Raw genomic sequence first — 11,574 nt, forward strand, 5'->3', positions numbered from 1 at the left:
ATTTAATAATTATTTTGCTCAATTTTTCTGTTAAACCTATAACTGCACAAACAACATGCTTTTAACAAAAAGCAATTTAAAAAGTGAACAGGGGAAGTATGATTTTTATACTGTGTTAATATGGTATTCCTAAAAAGTAACTTTTACTACTGTATCCATTAGCTTAGTAACAAAGTACAGCCTACTACTGAGTCAAGGCATCCTCTCAATTTATAGCTCCTCTTCCGTCTCTCTCCGCCCTGCCACTTTCAGGGACAGTCTTGACTACAGCCTCTGGCTGCCCTTGAACTCACTGTGTAACTTCAAACTCACTATGTTTCTGCTTCTAGTTCCCAAGTGGTAGAATCATAGGCATGTTGGCTTTGAAATACTGTTTTCTATTTTAAAAACCAGTATATATAAAGGGTTAGACATTCGAAAATCAGACATTTTGAGTTTTTGACTCTGAAACATTACTACCTTAAAATTTTTTATTGTTAATAGCAACTTTTCATTTCTTACATTTTAAATAATAGAAATATATAGAAGGTGGATGTCAGAAAACATGGATTTATAATTTAAATGAAAACAATCAGCATTTTTTAAATGTGTAAAGTTAGTCAAACTTTGTAATACAATAAAAACACAGCTGTAGCAAGTGGCTGCTTGATGAAAATATTAAAAACAAAATTGTCACATATTCCAAAAACAATTCTCTAGTTACTTTATCCATATAGCAGTGTTCATCGAAAAAGAATGAGAGGCTCAGAGGAAGTATTTTTATCCAATTATAAGTACTATTAATTAGTTACAAGTAACTAATTAACTTTTTCTGTGTAGCCCTGGCTGTCCAGGAACTCACTCTGTAGACCAGGCTGGGATTAAAGGCGTGCACCCACTGCCCAGCCAGGACAGTCTTCTCCAGAGCTAAGAATGAGGACGCGAAGGCGGAAATCCAAAGGCACTTAGTCGGCTGGCAAGAGCAGTACAAAATGAACTGTGGCCACTGAGGTCACAGGAGACTCAATGCCATCAGGTGCTCCTTTAGAACCCGAAGGCTTCTCGGAACCAAGGAGCAGAAGACTCTCCTTAGTGCCTGGCTTTTCTACGAGTCAGAAGAGTGTACTGCTGAGATGTATGGCCAGATCACTGGGAAAAATATCAAACTGAAAATTTGTAGCATAAATGTGCTAAGAAACATTATTCTCAGCCATGAGTTGATTTCTCAAATTGAGAAATATGTTGATAAAATTAGTCTTATAAAAAGAAACACTAAACATCTAAGAGGAAAGGGTCAATACAGAGAAGCACACATCCATGATTTATGCCCAGCTACCCGTAGTGTGCTTCTTTACGCTAACAAATCCTATTTACAGAGATGTGCACACTGTGATTTAGGACACACGTGAAGCGTGAGTGTACTGTTACAGTGGCTTTATAAAAAGATTCTATCATTCACAACAAGTTTCAACACTGAGACACTAGCCAGTGAAGGTCACTGGCGTGAGAGAGCACGTGACCGTAAGGGCAGAAACATCTCGCTCGAGTTTCCACAAGTTCCTCCTTCCAACTGCAGATCTGGGGGCAAAGCAGGGGCCCCGGGGTCCCCAGGTCGAGGAAGAGTGCCCGAGGAGAAGCTGCTGCTTTCAGTTCTGCCCACTTCCAGGACTGGCAAATTCAGAGAAGACTCCGTGGAGAAAAAGGGAGCGGTGCTAGATTCTCCTTCCGGGTGGTACGTGACCATGGACGCTCTCTGCTTTTCTGAGAAATTACTCTCATCTGAATTGGACCTGGAAAGGTTGTTGGTGGCTGCAGCTGCAAAGGGCTCACAGCTGCTGCACTGCAAGCCTACAACAGAGCATCCAGAAAGCAAATGAGAAGGGAACCAAAATGGACAAGCCTCCCACCCTCTAACTCCTCCAGGACTGTGAGCTAGTTCCAGTACCACCTTGGTACGACATTTGCAGCAGGGTCTTATGTAGCCTAGGCTGCCCTTGACCTCACTATGTAGCCCAGGCTGGCTCCTGCAACTGCTGCCTAAGAGCTGGGATTAGAGGCTGCCCCTTGATGTTCAGCAGCAGGATTTCAGCTGTAATCTACAAATGCTGCTGTCACAATCCTCTGCAGACCTCACTTGCTCTCTGACAAGAATCCTACTATTTACACTGCAGGCTAAGGCCACCATGGCAGCTAACTCAATGCCACGTTGTTCATATTCAATGATTACTTGCATAGTTGACAGCTGAAGGCTAGGGTGGGGTAGGAGGCCAAGTGGCTCAAAGGTTAAGAGCACTGGTTAGTCTTCCAGAAGACCCTGGTTCAGTTCCCAGCATCCACACGGCGGCTCACAACCATCTGTAACTCCAGTTCCAGGGGAGCTGATGTGCTCTTTGGACTCTGCAGGCACCAGGCATGCAAGTACAGGCAAACAGCTCAGACATATTTAAAAAAATCCTTTAAAAAAAAAAAGGCAAGGGGGCTGGAGAGATGGCTCAACGGTTAAGAACACTGACTGCTCTTCCAGAGGCCCTGAGTTCAATTCCCAGCAACCACATGGTGGCTCATACCCATCTGTAAGGAGATCTGGTGCCCTCTTCTGGGGTGCAGATACGCACACAGGCAGAATACTGTATACATAATAAAGAAATAAATCTTTAAAAAAAAAAGGCAAGCAGCTGTTCATAGCTAACTTTATTTCCGTTGAGAGAGGGCTCCCTGCTGGAAATATTATTGTAAGGTGTGTTACTTTTGTTTATGTCGCATTTGCCTAGCTCTGTGAAGCTGGGTTACTCTGCCTGTTTCCAACACCTGACGGTCTAATAAAGACCTGAACAGCCAATAGTGAGGCAGGAGAAAGGATAAGTGGGGCTACCAGGCAGAGAGTATACAGAAGGATAAAACTAGGAGAAGGGGTTCAGGAGTACCCCGAGAAGGAGGAGGACATCTGGGGCCAGCCTCCCAGCTACACAGCAATTCACACAGTGAGATTTAAAAAAATAAGTGAATGGAAAGACACAGCAGCCAAAAGGTAGATGGGATAATATAAGAAAAGCAGGCAAGGAACAAGCTAAGGCTGGGCATTCATAACTAAGATGAGCCTCCGCCTGTGATTCATTTGGGAGCTGGGTGATAGGCCCCTCCAGAGTCCAAAGAGAGTAACATCATGTCATTCCTACAGCATAGGTTAGTGCTGCAGTTGCTAAGCAGCCCAGGGCAACCTGAATGAACTCTGAGTCTTCCTGTTTCAGCCTCTTGAGTGCTAGGATTACATATACCATTTTTATCTAAGAAACATTCTTTAGCATTCTGGCAAAAAATATTATTTTATTAAAAACAAAATGTAATCAGACATACTCAAATTTTACAAGTCAGGCAGTGGTGGTGCACACCTTTAATCCCAGCACCTGGGAGGCAGAGGCAGGTGGATCTCTATGAGCTGGAGGCCAGCCTGGTCTACAGAGTGAGTTCCAGGACAGGCCTCAAAGCTACAGAGAAATGCTGTCTCGAAAAAGTCAATAAATGGCAATTACTGGTTCTTGAGTCATGGGGTATTAGAACCGAAGAGGATTTAGTGACCTGAGACACTCGCTGTTACTATTAGGGTTGACAAAATCGGCACTGAACAGGCGAGCCATGCAATGTTCCAGGACTGCCGTGCACAGAGGGAGCTACAGGTAGCCAGCGACCATCGCAGCTCAAACAACAGTGCTTTCTCCAACCGTAGAATTCTACCATGTCCTGCCGGTCTAATGGACAGTCAGCCCAGACAGGATGGATGCAAACACTGCCTATTATGCCTAGCACGCAGCTGTCTCCAGGCACAGCAACCCCGGCGGTGACAGTTATAGGTAAAACCAATGAAATCTAAAGTGAATTTGCGGGTAATCTTTTCTGCTAATTTTTCACTATAGACACACCCCTTTCCCCATCTCTCACTGTTTTTTGAGACAAGATTTTAGAGAGTAACTCAGGTTGATCTCAAAAATCACAGTCCTCCCCTAAGCGTCCAGATGTAGATCACCAAACCTGACTCAGACGCTGGTCATAAAGCTCGTGAGGGGGGAGAGGCAACAAAGACATCCAGATTTGAGTTTCTTACAGGCAGAGCCTTCAACAACTCACTTCTCTATCGCCAATGTCAAGAGGAACAGGCACAGTTATAGCCTGTGCACACGTAAGCTTAGGCTATAACTGTGAGTATGTGTGTGTAACTTGGTGCTCTGGGGAAGGGGTGGGAGTATCATCTTGGGGATTTAAACTGAGCAGAGTTCTACAAAGTGTCCCGTCAGAGAGTGCCGTGGGCTGAGGGTGAAATGGGAGGTGCCTTGCTCCTCTCTGGCCAGTCTCAGGTCCCATGCCTCTCACAAGCTGACTGGTTTAAATTCATGTGTACTTTATGCAGGATTCTTATAAGCATGTGCCAATCACTGCTTCTGATTAACTGGTGGGAAAAATCACAGAGACAAGCTCAGGCAAACTTAAGATCCATTGCCTATAGATTGTCCTTCGGTTGTCAGGACAGAGTGTCGCTCTACATAGCAGGCTGACCTGGAACTCACAATGTAACCCAGGTTGGCTTTGAACTTGTGGCAGTCCTCCTGCCTTGGCTTCCTACGTCTAGGAATATAGGCATAAGCCACAGAGCTCCTCTTCTTAAAATGTAATTGTGTTTCTGAGCTTATTTCTGAATGGATTACGTTTAAGGCACATATTAGAAATAAGCTTCTTAACCTTAACTGAATATGAATACAGCCAACTGGGTTTATATCACTTTCATAATATGTATCTGGTAAGAACGTAAATTGAATAGTTCTGAACCTTAGCTTGCTGCACGGCATCCCTCACCTCTGAGATGCTCCAGTTTTATATTACGAAGCTTTAGTACTTCATCCGTTATCTTCTGAATCAGGAAGTTCTGTGTTTTCTCCCTGCGAATGGATTCCACGAGGGTGTCCAGTCCCTTGGGGTTTTCCTGTAAGTAGTCTAACAACTTCCCAGCTCTTTTCCTACTTGAAGTTCGGCAAGAAATTTCTTCCGTGTCTTCTCTACTGAGTATTTTTTTTGCACGGAGATGATCAAAATGTCTCTCAGCTATGATTTTCTCACACAGGTAAACACGTAAATTTTCTAAAGCCTAAGAGAGAAAAGAAAATATGCTTCAGTGTTACTTTGTGACATATGGTCTGGTTCACCTTTTATCACACCTGAAAACTAAGACCCAGCTGATGGGAGAAGGGCCTGCAGAAGCTAGAAGTCTGCAGAGGTTTTCTTTACCCCTAATTCAGGGGTAAAGAAAAAAATGTCTTTAGATTCTAGTAACTATTAAGAAAGTAATTTCACAATTGGGACCAGGGAGAACAACTTGGTATAGAGCCTCACAATTTGCAACTTTCTAATGTTATTAATTTTTATATCACCTCACTGTGAAACCAGTATAAACAAACAAAACTCAAAACTCCAAAGAACCCAGATGTCTGGCTGTGAGGTCAGTTAGAAACCTATACAACTCATGGAGCCAGTCTTTGTAGGAGGGAGAAGGAAGGGATGCACAAAGAGGAAGATAAAGGAATAGGAGGGAGTGCTGGAAAAATTAAGAAAAAGGAGACTAGAGGAAAGCCTAGATTGAGAGAAGCTAGTTCAGGCTGGCGCTTACTTAACTGAAACATGAAAACAAAATGGTGCACGTGTCATGAGGTAGCATGTAATTAATGCTCATGCATACAGTGTGTACTGTTTAAATCAGGTCCATGTTTGTCTTAATAAACGATGATGATCTGATGCCAGTCATTACATATTCATGCTTGCATACTAGACACATGATTTTGGGCAAGTTACTTAAGTCCTCTGTGCCTATTTCTGCATGTGATAGTTCGGAGGAATAAATTAATATGCGAATTGCTTAGGAATTGCATGGTACATACTATGCGATGGGTCCTGTGAGGGATAATGATAATGGTGATGAATATGACTCACAATTACAATGAGCTACAGGCAGTGCAAGATTTCAGTAGAGCCGAGTTAGAAAACAATGGCAGGGAAGCTGCCTCATTGGAGGTTTCTCAAAGATTTTTAATCTCCTGAATTCCCACACACATTTATTTATCCACACAACAAACGTTTTATGTGTAAGTTCCTAGCCACACTGACATCCAAAGGGGCTGTACCAGCTTGCACTCCCACCAGCAATGCAGAAGTGTTCCCCTTTTCCCACATCCTCTCCAGCATAAGTTGTCGTCAGTGTTTTTGATCTTGGCCATTCTTACAGGTGTAAGATGGAATCTCAGAGTTGTTTTGATTTGCATTTCTCTGATGACTAAGGATGTTGAGCGTTTCCTTAAGTGTCTTCCAGCCATTTTAGATTCCTCTATTGAGAGTTCTCTATTTAGGTCTGTACTCCTTTTTTTTTTTTTTTAAATTGGATTATGTGTTCCTTTGGTGTCCAATTTCTTGAGTTCTTTGTATATTTTGGAGATCAGACCTCTGTCTGATGTGGGGTTAGTGAAGATCTTTTCCCATTCTGTAGGCTGTCGTTTTGTCTTGTTGACCGTGTCCTTTGCTTTATAGAAGCTTTTCAGTTTCAGGAGGTTATTAGCTGTTTCTCTCAGTGTCTGTTCAGCCTAGTCTCTTACAGACAGTAAGACTACTGAATCATGGCAGGGAAGATTCTTGAAAGTGTGGTAATTCAGCAGCACTCTAGGATTTTTGCTCCTCTACAGCTGAGGACTGACACTGTCCCATGCTGTCATGTGTCTGGTTTTCTCTTTTCATACCCTAAGCTCCTCCTCATCTTTTAAGACTGAGGTCATTGATCATCTCTGGAGAGCCTCACCTTAGCATCCAGGATGAGCTGGACACGCCTCATGCAGCACCAGATTCCTACTTCTTTATCTCATTTCCCAGCTCATACCCAGACATTTCCACTCTGTTCCAACGCTCTTACCCAAGTCACCAATGATCTGCTCTTTTGACAGAATCTTTCCACCTTCATCTTATTTGGCTTCTCAGAGCAGGGACACAGTCTTCCTCCAGACACAACTTCCTTCCCGAACAAATACGACAATGCCCCAATTCACTGTGGTCTCTAGGACACTTCTCTCCGCACCTCTCACCCCTTCCCTGGGTCTTGCTATACCTGGTCTCAAACTTGTGACCTTTCTGCCTTCGTCTCCAATGACAGGGACTGCAGGAGAGCACCTGTAAACTTCTCTTTACAGGGCCTCGAACATCTCATCTGTAGTCGTCAAGGTTTCCAGTATCAAGCTTGTACTTCTCCTTTCGAGCTCTCTTCAGACCGTCAGCCTCAGCTGCCCATCAAGTCCCATTATTTCTGTGTTCTTCTTACAAAGCACCCTGAACTTCTGCTTCACTCACACTACTGCCTTCACCCTGACCCAAACTAGGCGTCTCAGGACACCTAGTCAAGACTTCTTCTACTTTTACTCATGTCCTAGTCCACAGAAAAGGCAGAAAGATCCTTAAAAGTCAAACAAACAAAAATCCTATTAATTCCTTAGCACGCCTCTACTAGCAGAAAAAAATCAAGTCTTTCATGAGTTTACTTAGACCACATTTCCCATCTCATCTTGTTAACCTCTGCCTTCTCTCAACATTCTGAACTTACAAAAGCCTTGACTGTCTTAGGTCCCTGTCAGTAAATTCTTTTCTCCTTCAAGTGTTCCTCCCCCAGCTCTGTCATAACCTCCAGGAATCAATCTCAGGCACATCTGACTGTCTCATTCAAAGTACAACGTTGTCTTCACAGCCAAATTTGAAATTGTACAATTGTGTGACTGATATTGTATTTTTTAAAAAGATTTATTTATTATGTATATAGTATTTTGTCTGCCTGCAGGCCAGAAGAGAGTACCACATCTCATTACAGATGGCTGTGAGCCACCATGTGGTTGCTGGGAATTGAACTCAGGACCTTTGAAGAGCAGGCAGTGTTCTTAACCACTGAGCCATCTCTCCAGCCCCGTGAAAGATATTTTATTTTTCAGCTTTAATGACCTATATATTTGGAGCAGGTAAGAAGCAGTGGTGTTCTGTTTAATGCTGTATAATCTGCATTTCAGAGTGCAGTGCTTTGGATGAATGAAAAATTCAATACAATATTCTGAAATTATCATTTTATGGCTATTTTCCTTCAAGAAATTAAGCCTTATTTATTTTTCTCTTTTTCTTTTGTTTTTTGAGACAGGATTTCTCTGTAGCTTTGGAGCCTGTCCTGGAACTAGCTCTTGTAGACCAGGCTGGCCTCGAACTCACAGAGATCCACCTGCCTCTGCCTCCTGAGTGCTGGGATTAAAGGTATGTGCCACCACCATCCAGCAAAATTAAGCTATTTTAAAAACAGGATTTTGTCTTAGTTCTTAATTTAACTGTTAGAACCAAATTACATTATGAACTTCAGAGTACCATGGAATCTCTATTTGTTAAACCAAATTCAACCAAAAAAGGACATATTAAACAAATGACGAGAAGAGGGAGGAGTACTGGAGACAGAGGAGTTCTGGCTGTGGAATATTCCTTTATACTGTGTGAACATATGATTGGTTCAACAAAGAAGCTGACTGGCCAATAGCTGAACAGAATAAGGTTAGGAGGGAGAGCCAAACTGAGAATGCTGGGAAGAAGGGCATAGTTGGGAGTCTTGAGCAGAGACAGAACATGGGTATGCCTTATTGAGAAAAGGTACCAAGACCCATGGCAAAGCCTAGATAAAAATACGGATGAATTGAAAATGTAAGAGTTAGCTAGTAGCAAGCCTGAGCTACTGGCTGAGCATTTGTTTTGTTTTTGTTTTTTTTTTTTGGTTTTTTGAGACAGGGTTTCTCTGTGGCTTTGGAGCCTGTCCTGGAACTAGCTCTGTAGACCAGGCTGGTCTCAAACTCACAGAGATCTGCCTGCCTCTGCCTCCCGAGTGCTGGGATTAAAGGCGTGCGCCACCACCGCCTGGCATGGCTGAGCATTTGTAATTAACAAAAGCCTACGTGTAGTTAGTTACTTGGGACTTGCAGCCAGGAAAAAAAAAAGTTCGCCTACACCTGGGGGATCATCAGCAGGACAGTGCTCCCCCCCAACATAAGGACTTGTGCCAAGACCCTCAGGTGATGTCTGAAACCTCATGGTACCAACTCCATACCGAAGCTCTCTGCCATAAAAACTAATCTCATCAAGACAGCTACTAAAGGACTAGCAGGTAGGTAACACATACAGTGTGATACACTGGGGAAAAGGTTTGCCTCATGGCCCTGGCCAGATGCAGTGGGATAGTGCAGGATTTTATCAAGCTACTTAGAAGAGTGCTCAATTTGTACCATATAAACTTGTCACATCCCTGTTAAGTATTTTGGGGCCATGGCTGACCACAGGCAACAGACGCCACAGAAAGAAAGCCTGAAAATACACAGAGCCTCATGTAAATAACTTCAGCCACTTCCTAAAAGGACGCCAAGCAGTTTGGGGGGAAGGACAGTGAATAGTTCAATGACTGAAAACAGAAGAATACTTTGTATAATATTAAAACTTGGTTCCTAAAAAGCACCTGTAAATAAAGGTCTGGAGTTGAGAAAGAAGGAAGTTCAAATTGTGTGGATGAATTTTCAAGCTCCTCACAGCAGTTCTGAAAATAGGACAGACACCTGAAAAAAAATTTTTGTAGCCACCTTGCGGCTCATGCATCGCTTCTCTACAGTTATGAACACCTGACACAGGTCTAAACTGGGAACGCTGGGGAGGGTAACACCAGTGAACCCACTGGACCAGAAACAGAGGTCCGCAGTGGTCTTCCCATCTGTGTCTATAGGCAGGTCTGATCCGCCTTTGCCAGCTATAAAATGGAAAGAGATTCTCTTCCTTACAGGATATCTTAAGGATTGTGAGAAAATTCCAAACTGTATGAAACAGAACTGGGAGCACAGCTGCCATGTGTGTGCATGGTTTCCTGGCATCTTTAATAAGAGGACAGTGGTTATCGAAGACCTAGTCTCAAGTGGAGTGTAAGCACCCTGCCAACTCCACCAAACAAGGGACCTACAGCACAAGTCCCAGTCAACCATGCCAATTTTAATTATGGGTGCAGTGCAATAAACTCTACAAGGAGTAAGGGATGGCAGAAAAAGGGACCTGAAGCGGAAGAATGTCTTGAACAACTTGTCAAGTTCGCAAAGACGACTTTTCGATAGCACTACGGTGCTAAGCAAGAACGAATTATTGTTTTTAATGTGAATTCACGTATATTATACAAGGGGTGCTTATCTGATTTCTTTCTTTTCTGGCAAAACACGTAACTAAAGGAGAAGAAAAACGAAACATGTGGTGCCTCAAGTCATCTTTCTCAAATATTAAGGTGTCTGTGCAGTTCTGCGTGCTCTAAGCAGAAGAGGGCAATTTAGCTATTGAGTATTTTCAAAGTTTACCTGGGAATCAAGCCTCGCTAGATGTACGCACACCCCCTTCATTTAAATACGTGGGCGTCTGCTTACTAGGGGAATTCCAGGCTGTGCCTTCAGCTGGCGAGCTTTCCACAGCCCCCAGGACAGACGAGTTTTCCCCCATCTGCTCTCCTGCCGGGGGACATCTGGTCCAGCGTCTGCTCCAGAGAGAGCCCTCCGGGGGCCCTAGCCAAGCAGCTCCCGCGGGGGTGAGCTGAGGTGGGGGATCAGCAGGGTGCAAGGGTGCAGAGCCACTGGTGAGAAGCGGATGGCAAAGAAACACCCAAGCCGGTTTCACCTTGGACTCACTTCCAGCCAGCCCCGGGGTGCAGCAAGCGGGTCGTGCCCCGACCTTGCGTTCTTCCGACCTGAAGTTCCCCGTCGCTCGGCTCCGGGTTTCCGCTTTCCTCCGTCCCCGCCCGTCCCGCTGCGCCCAGCCCGGCCGAGCTACTCACGTCCTTCTTCACTTCAGTCAGATCCTCCTCTGTTAGGGACAGCGCGGGAGCCTCCATGGCCGAGGCCGGGATGGCGTCCTTCCGGTCCGCGCCGCCCCGCCCAGGCTGAAGGCTCCGGTCTCCCGGATTCAGGCTGTGACTCGAAGGGGACCAGGAACAGATCGGGGGAACGGCGGCCTCCCGGAACGCAGAGGTGGGGATCTCAGCGCCCCACTTCCGGCCCCGCCCCGAGGCCTGCGGTGCCACACTCGGCACCCCTCTACGTCCTTAGGCTTCAACGCCGAGCGCAGGCACCACCCCTCGGGAGGCGGATCTGCCTCCAGGCCCCGCCTCACGCATGGGTCAGCCAATCAGGACTAGCCCGCGGTCCCCCCCCCTCGTCCCTTTTTCCGGAGTGGCTTCGAAGGCAGAGGCCATCTATAGCCACGCCCACTTGTTACTTGCATAAGGTTGCGGATTGGTCTCCCGAGAAGGACTCGTCCCCGTGGGCGTGGCCTTAGCCTCTCGGTTTAGCGGGATCTCCCCGCCCCCGCACACTCCTCATTTGGGTGGAGTGTGGGTTGAGTCGGCCAGGGCTGTGCTTCTCTTTTCCAGATGTTGCGGAACGATTTCCTGTTGTTGGGCTGGTCCAGGTTTTACAATTACTTGATCATACACAAACACAGGTATGCACACACAATAGAACTCCAGGTTTGAAACGTTCG

At 45.1% G+C, this 11,574-nt stretch overlaps 1 protein-coding gene across 1 annotated transcript; it reads right to left on the reverse strand.

Annotated features, from left to right (window-relative positions):
• Window positions 1-452: 452 nt before the first annotated feature.
• Window positions 453-11,156, reverse strand: Bcl10 (BCL10 immune signaling adaptor). Its single transcript, XM_075981145.1, has 3 exons — window positions 10,871-11,156; window positions 4,825-5,113; window positions 453-1,827 (listed from the first exon to the last, which is right to left on the reverse strand). Exons 1-3 carry the CDS (start codon window positions 10,925-10,927, stop codon window positions 1,475-1,477), a joined length of 699 nt encoding a protein of 232 aa, XP_075837260.1. The 5' UTR covers window positions 10,928-11,156; the 3' UTR covers window positions 453-1,474.
• Window positions 11,157-11,574: the final 418 nt, after the last annotated feature.

Source organism: Microtus pennsylvanicus, chromosome 7 (assembly GCF_037038515.1).
Source record: "Microtus pennsylvanicus isolate mMicPen1 chromosome 7, mMicPen1.hap1, whole genome shotgun sequence".
Lineage (NCBI taxonomy): Eukaryota > Metazoa > Chordata > Mammalia > Rodentia > Cricetidae > Microtus > Microtus pennsylvanicus.

Coding starts and splice junctions, on each gene's coding strand:
- Bcl10 (XM_075981145.1), bottom strand. CDS start 10,927: ATGGAGGCTCCCGCGCTGTCCCTAACAGAGGAGGATCTGACTGAAGTG. Junction 5,114..10,870: donor TGACTGAAGTGAAGAAGGAC/GTGAGTAGCTCG, acceptor TTTCTCTCTTAG/GCTTTAGAAAATTTACGTGT. Junction 1,828..4,824: donor AAAACTGGAGCATCTCAGAG/GTGAGGGATGCC, acceptor GCTCTGTTGTAG/GCTTGCAGTGCAGCAGCTGT.